The 14,546-nt window shown below is 24.5% G+C and overlaps 1 protein-coding gene across 2 annotated transcripts in view; it reads left to right on the top strand.

Annotated features, from left to right (window-relative positions):
* Nucleotides 1-452: 452 nt before the first annotated feature.
* LOC135923181 (actin-binding LIM protein 1-like) overlaps nt 453-14,546 on the top strand; it is a 69,566-nt gene continuing 55,472 nt past the window's right edge. For both annotated transcript variants that reach the window (XM_065457789.1, XM_065457788.1), the window contains exons 1-2: nt 453-614; nt 11,117-11,212. In XM_065457789.1, the coding sequence (XP_065313861.1) occupies nt 611-614; nt 11,117-11,212 (100 nt within the window). In that variant the 5' untranslated portion in view covers nt 453-610. The remainder of the gene's footprint in view (nt 615-11,116; nt 11,213-14,546) is intronic.

The following is a 14,546-nucleotide window of genomic DNA, read 5'->3' on the forward strand; positions in this document are numbered from 1 at the left end:
AAAAGTTAATAAAATATTGGTTTCATTTATTTTATTATCAATATATTAAAAATATTATAAAAAAAATTAATTACATTTAAATTATTTTTTGATTTATCTAAATTATTGCATATTTGAAATTTTTTTTTAACTAAGTTAATTTGATTTGGAATATCATCAAGATATTTATTTTAAGACCAAAAACTCGATTCATCTTGGAAATTTCTAAATGTAAAATTAAATTGTAATGTTTTATAATTCACAGTTTGGTTTACCACACGATCAATGAGAATAATTTGGATTTAAGATATTATATTATAAAATCTATTATCTCATCTATTACGTCAAATAATTGGTATCTGGCAATATCCTGCGACTATCAACATGTTTAACAGGTTGCATGATTTTTGACAGAATGTCAATATACCATTTTTTCCAAACTTCTATATATTCCTTAATTTTTTATTAACTCGCCATTTTCAGTTTGCACTTTTCTTATTCCTTTATTTCATATATTTTTGCTATGTTCAGCTTAAATCGATAAAATTTATGTCATTATTTGAAAAATTTTGAAGGATAATATTATGACATTAATATCTTAAATATTTATATAGTTATTCAAATTACTTACATGGGTAAAACAATATATATTTATAAACAATCTTAATAAATTTAAGACCATGTTCCGAATTATATAAATAATAAAATTTGCTTATATACATTTAAATGAAATTTTCATTTTTCTTGTATATTTAATTTTAACATTGGCTAATTTTATTTTTACATGAAATTAATGTTTTCTTACATAAGTTTATATTAAGATAATTAATAATAAATTAGTTTAAATCCTAATTTATATTGACAAGTTCTTAAAACCTTTTCTTTTAACTATCACTATCTAAGACATTAGGCAGGGGTGCATTAAATTTAAAAATGCTAATATCAATTATATATGTGATCAGCAGAAATGCTTGCTGGGCAGATGTATAGTTGTGTATGTTAAAATGACCTGATATATATCAGAATTGTCAACTAATTTTTTATCCAAAAACATGAATATTGAAAATTAAATTTATTGTTAAAAACTGATCCATAACATAGGCTCATTTCATTGCTAATGTTAAAAATATTTTGCTTGATATATGGAATATATTTTTAGATATGTATATTTTTATAAATTTATAATCAAAAATTTATCTTGTAATTTTTTTATTATTAAATTTAAAAATATATACTTTAACTAGGACTGTGCTGATATTTTTGCCAATAATGACCTGTTTATAAATGTGTATATTTTAGAATTGGCATTAGATTTCCAGCTAATTTTTTTATAAACATCTTGGAATATCGATATAACATTAAAACCTTTATTATAAGGAGTCAGAATTAGCTGATGAAGAATTTGTTCTGGATTGGATTGGCAAATATTTGTTAACAACAATTCACAACTAAGCTTAATCATTTGCTGATGGTGAATTTTCTTTAAATGATTTGTTTAATAAATTACTGTTTATCTTGTAGTTATTCTGAGATATTCACATTTATAACTAGTATTTTAATATCAGAATAAATATTGACAAAACCCTAAATTTAATTTAAATAAATTTAGTTTAATTAATATTCCAAGATAGTTATGCATTAAAAGGTTATTGCCAATCTTGTGCCAATTCCAATATATAAAAATCTCTAATTATGTTTAATACCAGCACTGCCAGGATCAGTATCTGCTAAAAATTTCTATTTTATGATATTAATTGCTAATATCCATCATAAAAGACACTGCAATGTTAAGCCCTATTTATTTTTTTATAACAAAGGGCCCCTTTAACCCATTAATGGTCAAGATTTTTCTAGTGGATAAAAATGCTCAATTTTTTCAAATTATATTGATTAATGCTCAAATATGATATTCTAAAAAAATCAGCCAAAAAAAATAATCCTAAATAGAAAATCTAGCCTGGTGCATATATGCACCGTTAACCATTAAGAGGTTAAAAAAGATAAAAATTATATAAAATACTATAAGATCAAAAAAACAACAAATATCTTTATTCTTTTTTTGTAATTTATAATAAAAACGAGAAAATGTTTATATATTATGAAAATCCTTGAAACATTTAATATGGAGTGCGATTTGACATGTTTGGCACATATATCTTGAGTGCGTATGGCAATATCTGCTTCGTCTTTTTCCATCTATAATTTTGGAAAAATAATGTCCAGATGAATCAATAGGGTTTTCACACTGTAATGCAAACTGGCTGGCGTGACCTGTACTTGAATTTTTTTCAATTTTTACTGGCGTTCGAAGGAGGTAGTTAGTAACTTCTCGTCTAAATGCAAGCAAACTCTTCTTGTCATCTCGATTCACGAATTTCCAGATTTTCCATGAATTTACCAAAGCTACATCAATAAAATTGGTGAATATTGGCCACCACCATTTTTTTCCTCTTATTTTTATTCTATATGTAGATATTAGATTATCACATAGATCAACTCCACCCATGTGTTTGTTATAAGCAGTTACCATATTTGGCTGAGGAATTTTTATTTTAGAAGATATTTTCTTAGAATACCTTGAAACATTAGAAAGCAAAGAGATAGTGTGGCATGTCGATGCAACGGTCACCACCGAATTATCATTCCAACGAACTACAAATATTTCGTTTAATTTTTCAAACCTATAATCATAATATCCTCTTTCTTTTTTTGCTACAACCTTTATAGATTCAACTGGGCAATGCTCTATTCTATTGTCCCTCACAGTTCCAGTTGCAAAATATCCCATTTGTTTTAAGTATGACAAGAGTTTAAATGATGTAAAGAAATTATCAAAATATATTTTATGATAATTTGGTTTTTGCAATGCCTTTAATAATTTTATGATTACATTTCCACCTAATCCATATTCATATTTATTTTCGCTTTTTCCTTGATATATATCAAATGAGAATACGTAACCGTCGGAAGAGGCCAATATCCAAGACTTGTATCCGAATCTAATTGGTTTTCCTTTTATGAACATTTTGCAAGAATGTCTTCCTCGATATGGTATCATCTGTTCATCTATTGATAAATGATGTTTAAAAATTCCGAATTGCTGAAATTTATTATTCAATATATTAATGTAAGGCCTAACTTTATAAAATCTATCATGTATATCTATTTTAGTATTGTCTGCCAAATGGATATTATATTTCAAATTTCGAAATTGTAATTGGGTCATTGTATCCTGGATTATTGGAATAGAAATATCGCTGTCATTAGACCAGTACATTCTTTCTTGTGGGAGAGAATGATATCCAGTAAATAATAGAATTCCAATAAATCTCTGAATATCTTGGATGGTTATGCATATGTTAGGTCTATTCATTTGTTTAGCATAAATATTACTTTGTTCTACAATTAGGGAATATAAGTCTTCGTCGAAAATTAAACAAAATATATCTGATGGACTTTTACCATGTAAATCATTTTCAAGTTTTATTACATCTTCCTTTTCTCCATTGAAAGGGCTTGAAGAATATATTGCATCCGTTTTTCTCCATTTTAAATTGTGAGAAATTCGAGAATAGCTTCTTGTAGAATATGGTTCTGGAAGGTCGTCATCAACTGAATTATGAATCTCCAATTCTCCAGCTGTATCTGAAGGCAAAACTCCGACATTTGTTAAGTCATTTTCATCGAAATCTTCTTCATCACTAACTGCAGAGGGGTTTGGCGGAATTATAACCATATCTCTTTCTTCAATTGGTTCCTCTTCAAAAAGTTGAGCAAGCGCTTGTTCAATTGTTAGAAAACGTTTCATTAAAAAAATTTATTAAAAATTAAATATCTAGACAAATTATTTTCGTAGAATCTTGATTTTTTTATTAGTCATCTATTATTTTGATAATTTTGATTGAATTGACAAAACAGGTGCATAATATTTTATATAAATAAAATAAAATCTTCAGAAAGGAAGAGGCTAAAAATAATTTTAAACTTTTGAATATTTATGAACCTAATAATTTCATATAATTTGATCGGGATAAAAAATTATAATAGGAACAATATATTATTCGATTTAATCTCAGGGGAAAAAAATTTTTTTAAATTATTTTCAAAAGGTCTTTTTTGGGTATAAAATTTTTTTTAAAAATTCTTAAGGGGCTCGAGCCACCCACCCCTCCCCTTCCCACCCTTAGTGACGGTAGTGGTTTTAAGTATAATATAAAAAATTATAATTCATTATGTTAAATTTCATTTGTTTGAATTTTTTTAAATAATATATACTGCTAGATGGTTAACGGTGCATATATGCACCAGTCAACTTTATGTGGTTACCTACTAAAATATTAATTATTTAAAAATTCAAAAATGATTGATAAATATTGATATATCTATAAAGAATATATACACACTAGTTTTCATCGAAATAATTTTATAATATGCTCGTGAGATCACTTAGAAAATTTTGCATTTTAGACCTCATAAATTCGCAAAGTTTGAGGGTTTCTTAGGGGCATAAAAAAATATTTTTTTCATATTTTTCTTTTCCAGTTTTGAAGTACAATGTCTGAACTATATAAAAATCTTTTTTATTATTTTTAAAAAAAAAACTACTATGTTAAAATAAGGTATATAGGAGGTGGTGCATATATGCACCGTTAACCAGTAACGGGTTAAATGTAATCAATTATTTTATATTAAATTGCAGTTTTTTTCCTTCATTTATTATTATGTTGAATATTTTTCTTAAATGCTTATGTTGATACTCACTTTTATAATGAATTTTTTAAAAATTTAAAATAATTTTTGTAATATGCAATATTCTATTCTTTGCAATATTACATAATTATTTTATTAATAAGATAGATGATAAAGAAAAATCAATATAAATATTGGATCAGTATTGTAATCGGATAAGTATTTTAGTAATATCCAAAGGATCGGATCGTTAAAAAATTTGTGGATTGGCACAGCCCTAGAAATTTATTTAAATGTGAAAATTTGATTAAAAAATTAGAAATGCCTAAAGTATTGTTTATTCATAAATTTTTAGTAAATCTTGTCTTGATTAAAATTAATATAAAGTATGGTGGATTCAAAAAATATGATGGAGATTTTATTATAAATAATATTTTAATTTTAGTTAAAAATTAATTTAAAAAAAAAATTTTTTATAAATTTTTAAAAGGGTCAAAGGATCGTTTATTAACAAAATGATCTCGATCACGATCCTCATTTTAAGCGAAAATTATTAATCCGATAATTTGCCAAAATACGATCGAACGACGATCTAACAATCTGGCATTGATAACATCAATAAAATTTATTTAAGCTGGGCAAAAATTAACCGACAGGGCTGGGAAAAAAATTATTAAAATATTTATTAGTGCTGTGCCGATATTAAATATCGAATTGGATCGGCATCGATATTTAGCGTTTTCTAAAAATATAGTAACCGGCCGATACCTGTAAAAATTCAATCCGATCTTTTTACTTTTTTTAAAAATTTTATGTATATTTATTTTACATTAATAATATTTTTTAAATAATTTTTTTAAACAATGCAAATGCACAACACACCTTAAATTTTATTTATTTTTTTAAATAGATTTACAGTATTTTTAAAGTTTTTATAAAAATAGAAAGTAACACCCAAAGTTTCATTTATATTAAATCTTTTTAAATAATAACGCCAATTTTGTTATATAAACTTTTAATAAAAGAATTTTTATAAATATAGTATCTGATAGACAAAGATAATTTTGCAAAATGCGTTGTCTGTGAAATCATCGGAGTCTATCTTCAGTACAGCAGGGGATATAGATAGTCCATATCATAGAAGCTTATTGCCAGAAAATCTAGAAGCTCTCATATTTATTAAAAAATTCTAATATATAATTTTATATATTAAATATTACAATTTTATAATTCATACCAACATAAAATGGATATATTATTAAATATTTTTTTTTAAATTAGTTAATTGTAGAATAAAAGATTAAATTAAATGCCTAATTCTATTTTTTGCATAAAAGATATTGATTTCTTAATTACAATTGGTTCAATGGAGGGTAGTGAAAAATCAATATAAATATCGGATCGGATTGGTGAAAAATATGTGGATTGGCACAGACTTAATATTTATATATTCTATGACAAATCAACAAAAAAAACGATTTTAAAATTTGTATAAGAGTTTGTACATATTATAACAAAGAAAAAAATTAAATTTTAGCCCTCAGCTCAAAACATCTTTTAGAATGATCCTCCAAATGACAAAAAAATTAGGCTTTGTACAAAATGCACTCCTTTTAATTATAGATATCTTTGGATATAATTGAGCTAGAAGAGTCATTAATATTTTTATATAGCATAATGATAGAACTTTAAAATTATATAATTTTAAATATTGTCAAAAAATTTTAAATAGCAAATAGAAAACCGGAGATGGTTATAAAATCAAATCGGCATTTTTTTTTCTCTTAAATCATATATAAGGTGAATTCTATATTTAATCAACCAAGGTTTCAACCCGACCCAATTTTTTGAAATATTGTATATTGGTAGTTAACTAAAATAAAAATTACTTCCTTACATCACTTGATATTGACATTCGGAGGCCAATTTGTCTAAGCGACTGTGTTTAAAATCTATAACCGTCAATTCATAAAGTATAAATATATTTTTTTAGAATTCCTCTTTCATATCTTTTTTTAAAATTATTTCTTCCTTCTGTTTCCTTCTCTTTGTCCCCCTAAAATCCATCTCCCACTTTCACGTAACGGGAGTGAATAGCAATGCCGACTAACGGGAGCTCTTATGTTCAGATAATGCGAGTAGTTAATTTGTAATGAGTCACAGATTTTCAGTGTAAATAAAACCGAAAATATTGCACGAGATTTTTTTTACCCCATATCTCGGATCAAAATTCATTTTTGTTGTCCTGTATGTACAATATAAAAACACTCAAGTCGGATATCCTGACTAAACCGAAGCATCTGGCAGCCATAATATCTATCATTTTTTCATAATGGTTTATATTATAATTTTTAGATATAGGTAATTTATATTCTACAGTGTTGTGTTGATTTAAGGAAACATATTGACGATTAAATTAAAACCCATCCCATATAAAAATATTTTGTTTGCAAAAATAATTAAAATATAGACAATGCATTATCGAAAATTCTTTTATTCTTCCTTGTGTTATTTTAATTATTTTTGCAAACAAAATATTTTTATATGGATGAGTTTTAATTTAATCGTCAACACGTTTCATTAAATCATCACAACACTGTATTATAAAAATACTAACTGATAGCCCTCAAGAATAATGGGGAATCAGAACTTTCTCCTTTATTCGATATAATGGATGTATAATAAATTTAACCTTTATTTAGATAAAGGGTTATTCTAAAATTTTCCAATATTTTTATAAAATATGTTAATGAAGCATATATTTAGTAATTTTAATTTATGTGCACAATAAAAAAAACCTTGTAAACTAAATTTTTAATCATTTGTATTTATAATTTATAATCTGAAAATTATATTCTGGTGCTTATTTTTGATTTAACATTGCCCCACAAAACTCATCTAAAATAAGTTATGCAAAACTCAAGCACATCTAAAATAAGTTATGCAAAACTCATCTAGCAAGAATATATTTTTTAGATTATAAATTACAAATACAAATGATTAAAAATTTAGTTTACAAGATTTTTTTTATTGTGCACATAAAAATTATTAAATTATGCTTCATTAACATATTTTATCAAAACAATGGAAAATTTTAGAATAATCCTTAATCTAAATAGATAAATTTCTGAATCACACCTCATAAAATATGAAATTTCTTTCATACATCTACAGAAAAAATCTGTTTTCTAAGGTACATCCGGTTTTAAATATTAATCAGATTTCTGTCATATTTATTTATATGCTATGTGAACTATGCTATTGCTCTACTTAATTATTTATCGACATTGAAAATAAATAATTACTTTTTGTCAATAATGTACCATTTTTCCTCTCTTTTAACGTCAATATCTTAGCGGATAAGCACTGTTGGGAAAATTTCATTTTTTCTTAGTTATACTATATATTACCAATATACAAAATTTAAAATTCTGAAGGGGTCTGGTTTCTTTCTTTCTGTTTATATGGGGATTAATGTTCCTCGGGGCCGCTTGCATGTTCCTTTTAAAGAAAGATAGAAGAGAATTACCTTTTTTTGTTAATATGATATGGAATTCAAATGTGCAAATATTTTAATTATTCTATGTAAATATTTGATATTAATCACTAATTTTAATATAAGTCAAAAGCTATCAAATATTTTATGTTTAATATTTAAAAGAATAGTTATTTAAGATATGTAATGTAAAAGTATTTTTTTTGGTCGAAGGGGGGTTTTGATTAATTTATTTGATGAATTGAATTTCTTTCCTCATTAAAATAACTACAAAATTCAATCAATTTTTGCGTATAGATTTATTGAAGACAGAATTTAATTTTATAAAACTTTTTTATTTTTATATACTGTAAATTTAATAATTTTCTCAATATGAATAAAATTTAACTTTAATTTAATATTGTACTAAGGCATAAAAACTAGGGCACTGCTGATCCATAAATTTTTCACCGATCCGATATTTCCCCTTATTAGAAAAAGTGATCCAATACCTATACGTTATTTATATTGATTTTTATTTACCATATCTTTGAGTAAATGTCATAAAAATTTAAATATTTTCTATAAAAAAAACCAACTAACTTTCACGAATAATTAAGTGTAATTTGTTTTTTTAATTCACCATAAGTTAATAATCTCATTTAAAATATTTGCATGTTTATGGGTAAATGTAGTGTTGCTAAAAACTCCATTTGGCCGATTTTTAAATAGGGTCAAATCAAGATTTTAGCCAAAATATTATTACCTAAGCCTCGAAATTTCGCCAATATAAGTCAAACTCTTCTTATGTAAGCAAAATAAATAAGCTTTAGCAATTGACTTTTGGCCAAAATCTTAAGTTAATCGTTTTTAAAAATTTGCTAAATCGAGCCGTTTAACAAAACGCTAAAATGTGACTGTTAGATATTTTAAAATCGTTTTCTTATTAAAATAGTAATTCTTAACTATTTTTTTAAATATTACATACAACAAATAAATTGTATTTTACTTCCTTTTATTAATTTATTATTAAAGTTATTTATATATAATAAAATATATATATATATATACATCATAAAATAACCCAAAACGATAGATATCATTGCCGATCCTTTATTTAATATGGTACAGCCATGTTGTATTTTTATATAATATATTTATCTATCATAAATGAAATATTTGTATTTTCTCTATATGGTCAAAAAGTGAGGGCAATGCAAAGTCAGAAAAAGTTGATTTTGAGTGAGACCGGGGAAAGAATATAACGGGTCCTAGCGTGATAAAAAATATAACCCTCTTTAAAAAAGCATGACGGGACCATCTTCATTATTATTAAATTTTTGATCATAATCTTGGATTTTAATTTAATCTCAGAACATGAACAAATCATCATTAACAAGAAATATATTTTTTAATGTATTCGGTTTATTGATGAATTCTGTTATTTATATAGTGTTTTTGATTCCACTCCCCAATATTATAAATAGTTGTTTATTTTGTTCAAATAAATATTTAAATAGTTGTTTATTTTGTTCAAATATATATTTAAATAGTTGTTTATTTTGTTCAAATATATATTTCGGGTTAGGCCTTGTATTTGAAAAACTGGACCGAACCGGGCCTGGATATTTAAAACCGGACCGGGCCAGACAACCTTTATAAATAAATTGGAATCGAGCCGGAAACAAATTGGGCTGGATTAGGTGAAAACTAAATTCCAACCGGACCGGGCATGAAAATTTTGCCATTTGTAGACCTCTAATTCAAATACACTTAATAATTATGTTTCCCATTGAATAGGATTTTTAACCCCATATACATGTACATATTTCAATATTATTAGCAAGAAGTTTTTTCTTCATGCAATATAAATGTTTATGCTTTTTTTTATTATACAGATTCAAAATAAAAATTAATTTGCTTTGCACCAAAAACAGTTTTACCATATTTTTTAAATGAATGAACATTTAATGTCATACAAACGTTATTTATACTATAATTATGATATTTAAAAATACCCATTTATTATAGTTTTGTTAATAATAATAAGTCATTTTTAAATGATTGCCGCCTACCACTACAGCATCATGCTTAATAACAAATATTAAATAAATAAAATTTAAACAAAATCATCTTATTTTTATTGTTAATATTTATCGATTTTTTGGTAATTCTTCAAAAAATGTAATTATAAGTCAGTCTTCGATTCTCTTCCATAACTTTCGATATTTAAATAATATATACATTCCTTTATAAATAACTTTTTCTAAAATGACCTGTCTATTTTTCAAACTTAACCCTTTGACAACTTTTTTTATTTACGATATTAATATTGGAGGATAATAAAACTAGCAGTAGAATGTTAGTTGATTTATTATAAGCTCTGCCTCATCTCTTTAAATTATGGTGATGCCATGCGATGATTAACAAAAATACATTTCATTTTTTAATCTCCTTATTAATCTTATGCGTTTAAAATAATTTTAAAATATATTGATTAGATGAATTCCGATCTTTCCAATACATTATATTTATTAAAATTAGGTTTTTTTTTATCTATAATTATTTTCTAATCAAAAAAAACTATCAAATTTTTATAATAATTTAATTTAAAAAAGGTTGTGTTATAATCCCAATAATGAGACGTTGCACTTTTATTTTATTTTTAGTTTATATTTCTATTATAAATTGTATTTAATATTTTGATTATATAATATCTGATTGAAGCGAAAAGGTTTATAAAAATTTATTAGATAATCTTCTGTATTTATTTTTATCTAAACCTGCCTACTTAGAGCACTTGAGCCACTCAAATTTTTTTAAAATCTTAGTCTAATTATATTTATAGATAGATAGATGATATGAATAAGCGGACGATTTAGATATTTGCCACAGGTCTGACATTAGGCGAGTGTACTATTAATACATGTAATGTATATTATAAATATTATATTTCTTTAAAATAAATTTTAGCAAAATTGAAATGCGCCAAATGTTCAAAGACTTGCAAGGGACACGTTCTCAAAGTCGATGATAAATATTACCATAAACTGTGCTTCGAGTGTATAGGTAGGTAATTATTATAAATGTTTTATTTCTGTTTCTTGAATTAAGAAGAGGTATCTAGACCAGCGGCTTTTACCAAGTATGAGGGGATAGACGCAGAATTCAGAAAATTTTAAGGATTAAAGTACAATATCTTGGTAAAATTTAAGTGGGTTAACTTTTTTTGAATTATTGAACACTCTTCTTCAGGGGAGTAATTTTGACATTTATAATGTTAAATATTTACTATTTATTTTTTACATTTAAATATGGAATAGAATTTATTTTATATTTATCAGAAACCTGCAGGCCCGGCCCTGAAAATTTTAAAACCAAATATTTTAAATCGCCATTATTACTATAAAAATTAAAAACAAATATAATATATTTATAAAAATTCTGGCCTGCTCGAGCCTGAAAACATAAAACCTGGAAAAATTTTTTCCAAAAAAAAATCCGGGTCGGGCCGTGCAATTGGTATTTCTATAGGTCTCTGATATTGGCAATTAATCTACTTGGTAATAAATAATATATAAATATTTTTTTGCAATACGTTTTTAAATTTTGTTATTAAGAAATAAAATTTATCATTCTATCATATTTTCTTGATGTTCTTTATTTATCAAATTTTAATCGTACAGTTATAAATAGTTTAAATTATAGTCACTATGTTTTAATGAAGTAAATATTGTACTATCTTATCTTCTTGCATAGTTATTAAGTGCTACTTTTGAAAGTAGGGCGCTAACGCTACTTGGAAAAAAGTGTGCTATTAGCTACTTTTTATGCTACCTTATAAAAAAAAATGTTTAATAAAAAATCGCCCAACAGTAGCACTTGCGGGCAATGCGATTAATTATATAAACTTTTTTACAAGAAAAATTTCAAAAATGTTAATTTGATTATTATAACCCATCAAGATTGATTTATTAGCTAATGTATCTTTAGATTAATTAACTTTATTTAGCTGCTCTTTGTATTAATTAACTTTATTTAGCTGCTCTTTGTATTAGAACAGAATATAAATACTTACTTCATCAATCCCAACAATCTGCTGTCGTGATGATATATGAGACATAAATCTAATATTAAAGATTCTTGAAAATTATCCAAAATTCTTGCCATCAGATTGCCACCAAGGAAATTGGCTGAACTGTATCAATTATAAAATTAATTATGACTATTAAATTTTTGAAAGGACTGGTTCTGATGTTATAGGATTGATTAGTTTGAATTAAATTTGATTTATTGCACATTTCCTCTTCTAATACATCAAAATTATCGAAATATTTTCTAATCTCTGAAATTTTAGGTATGGGTATTCTAAAATTAAAATAGTAGATAATCATTATATTAAAATTTGTGAATGAAAACTTTAAATGTTTTTTATACTTCTTCATTTTATACATCTTAATTTAAATCCTATATTAATTTTTATTAAGATGAAAATATTTTGCAAATTTGGGGAAGGATAAATCCAGAATATCATTTTATAGGGAAATTTCGTTATTATCATCTGTTTCAAAATTCTTTTTCACGTTTAATCTCTATTAGCGGTAAAGCAAATTTTGAATTATAATATTCAATTAAAATTAAAGGCTATAAAATTAAAATTTATAAATAAATTTATTATTTTTTTATAGAAATTTTTAAAGTAGCGACATAACATGCTCCTTATCTACTCTAAAAAGGAATGCACTACTGCTCTCGCTATTTTTTTAAAGTAGTATGCTCTTGTTGGGAGGGGGCGAAATCAGTGGCTTAGGGAAATATAGAAGATGCTAATCTGTGGTGTGAAATATTTTTAGCTTATTTCGAGAACCAATTTTACTTTGACAGATAAAATTTATATTATAATCGAAAATATAGATATTTAGAGGATCATGACCAGAAATAATGAGCTTTCTTTTTTTATTTCATAATTAGAAATGTCTTAATTTTTTATTCAAATTGTGGTCTAGTTGTCTAGATCAATAATTAGATTTTATTATTATGATAGAATAAACATGATGATATTTTGATCTATTCATTCTTTTACTTTTCATATTCAAAATACATTCATTCATTATTATATTATACTTAAAACTTTTCATATCGGGAAAATAACAATAACTCTAATTTATTTAATTATGTTTTTTAACTTACTTATCAATGTATCCAAAGAAAACCATTATGTTTTTTTAGCTTACGTATCAATGTATCCAAAGAAAACCATTAACGTGATTATATTTATCATTATAATCTTTAATTATTATTATTATAATTTTATGCAAAACGATTCTTTTTTACACTACTATAATATATTCATAAATGTTAAAAAAAAGATATACTACCTCAAATTTATCAACAATGATTTACAATTTAAGCGGAAAATATCAAATAGAGGAATTGGAATTTTTATGAAAGAAAGAAAAAAAGGGTGTCAAAAATAATAAATTTTGCATGTTTTTGAAATTCATTTTTTTTTAAATATTTCCCCTACTATTCGGTAAGGTAACAGATATGGCGATACTTAGAGAATTGTTTTTTTATTTTTTTGCCGATATAAAATTAATCATATGATTGTTAGTTGAATAACTTTTTTATGCAATTTGCACTAAATAAAAAATAATCTTATATATTTAATTTATCGTAAAATTTGTTAGTTTTTTCAACTAAATTTTTGCAAAATATAAATGCCCTCCAAACTGATCTTTATTTATTTTTATTACATATTATCATATTAGATATTCAGTCTGGAAGGTTACTTCCTAAAAAATAAACTAATCACAATACAAATCATAAGAAAAAAGATGGAAAAATATCAAATTCATAGTTTTTATTCATTTCATCTATTTATTACAGGGATGCGTATCCTTGCCCAGGTTCGGTTTAAGGTTAAAAAAAATAGGTCGGTTCGGGTTGTTCAGGGAAATATTTTTAACCCGGGTTTGGTTCCGGGTTCAGCTCTGGTTTAAGAAATTTGAAAAATAAATTTTTTATCATTTATAGGCAAAATATAGTTAAAAATACAAAGCATAGTCTTGTATAGATTTAAAAAAAATTTATTTAGACGTATTTCTTTAAATTAACAATATCCAATATAATAATTTTTACTTTGACGTTCACTTTCATTTTCCTCTAATTAATAATCTTAGAGATTAAGTTAAAAATTAAAAATAAATGGCGTAAATGAATTTAATTGTTTAAAATTTGTTAACAATCCAATAGAAATTTTTGAGAATAAATTTTAAAAGTAAATGAATTAAGTTTTTATAAATTTATTAACACTTCACTTAATTGGAAATTTGAAAATATTATAAAATGTTAAGTAAATTATTAATATTTGTATTTACAATTAAACAAATATTTTATATTA

The sequence above is a fragment of the Gordionus sp. m RMFG-2023 genome, chromosome 2, assembly GCF_954871325.1.
Source record: "Gordionus sp. m RMFG-2023 chromosome 2, tfGorSpeb1-WG-v2, whole genome shotgun sequence".
Taxonomy (NCBI): Eukaryota; Metazoa; Nematomorpha; class Gordioida; order Chordodea; family Parachordodidae; genus Gordionus; species Gordionus sp. m RMFG-2023.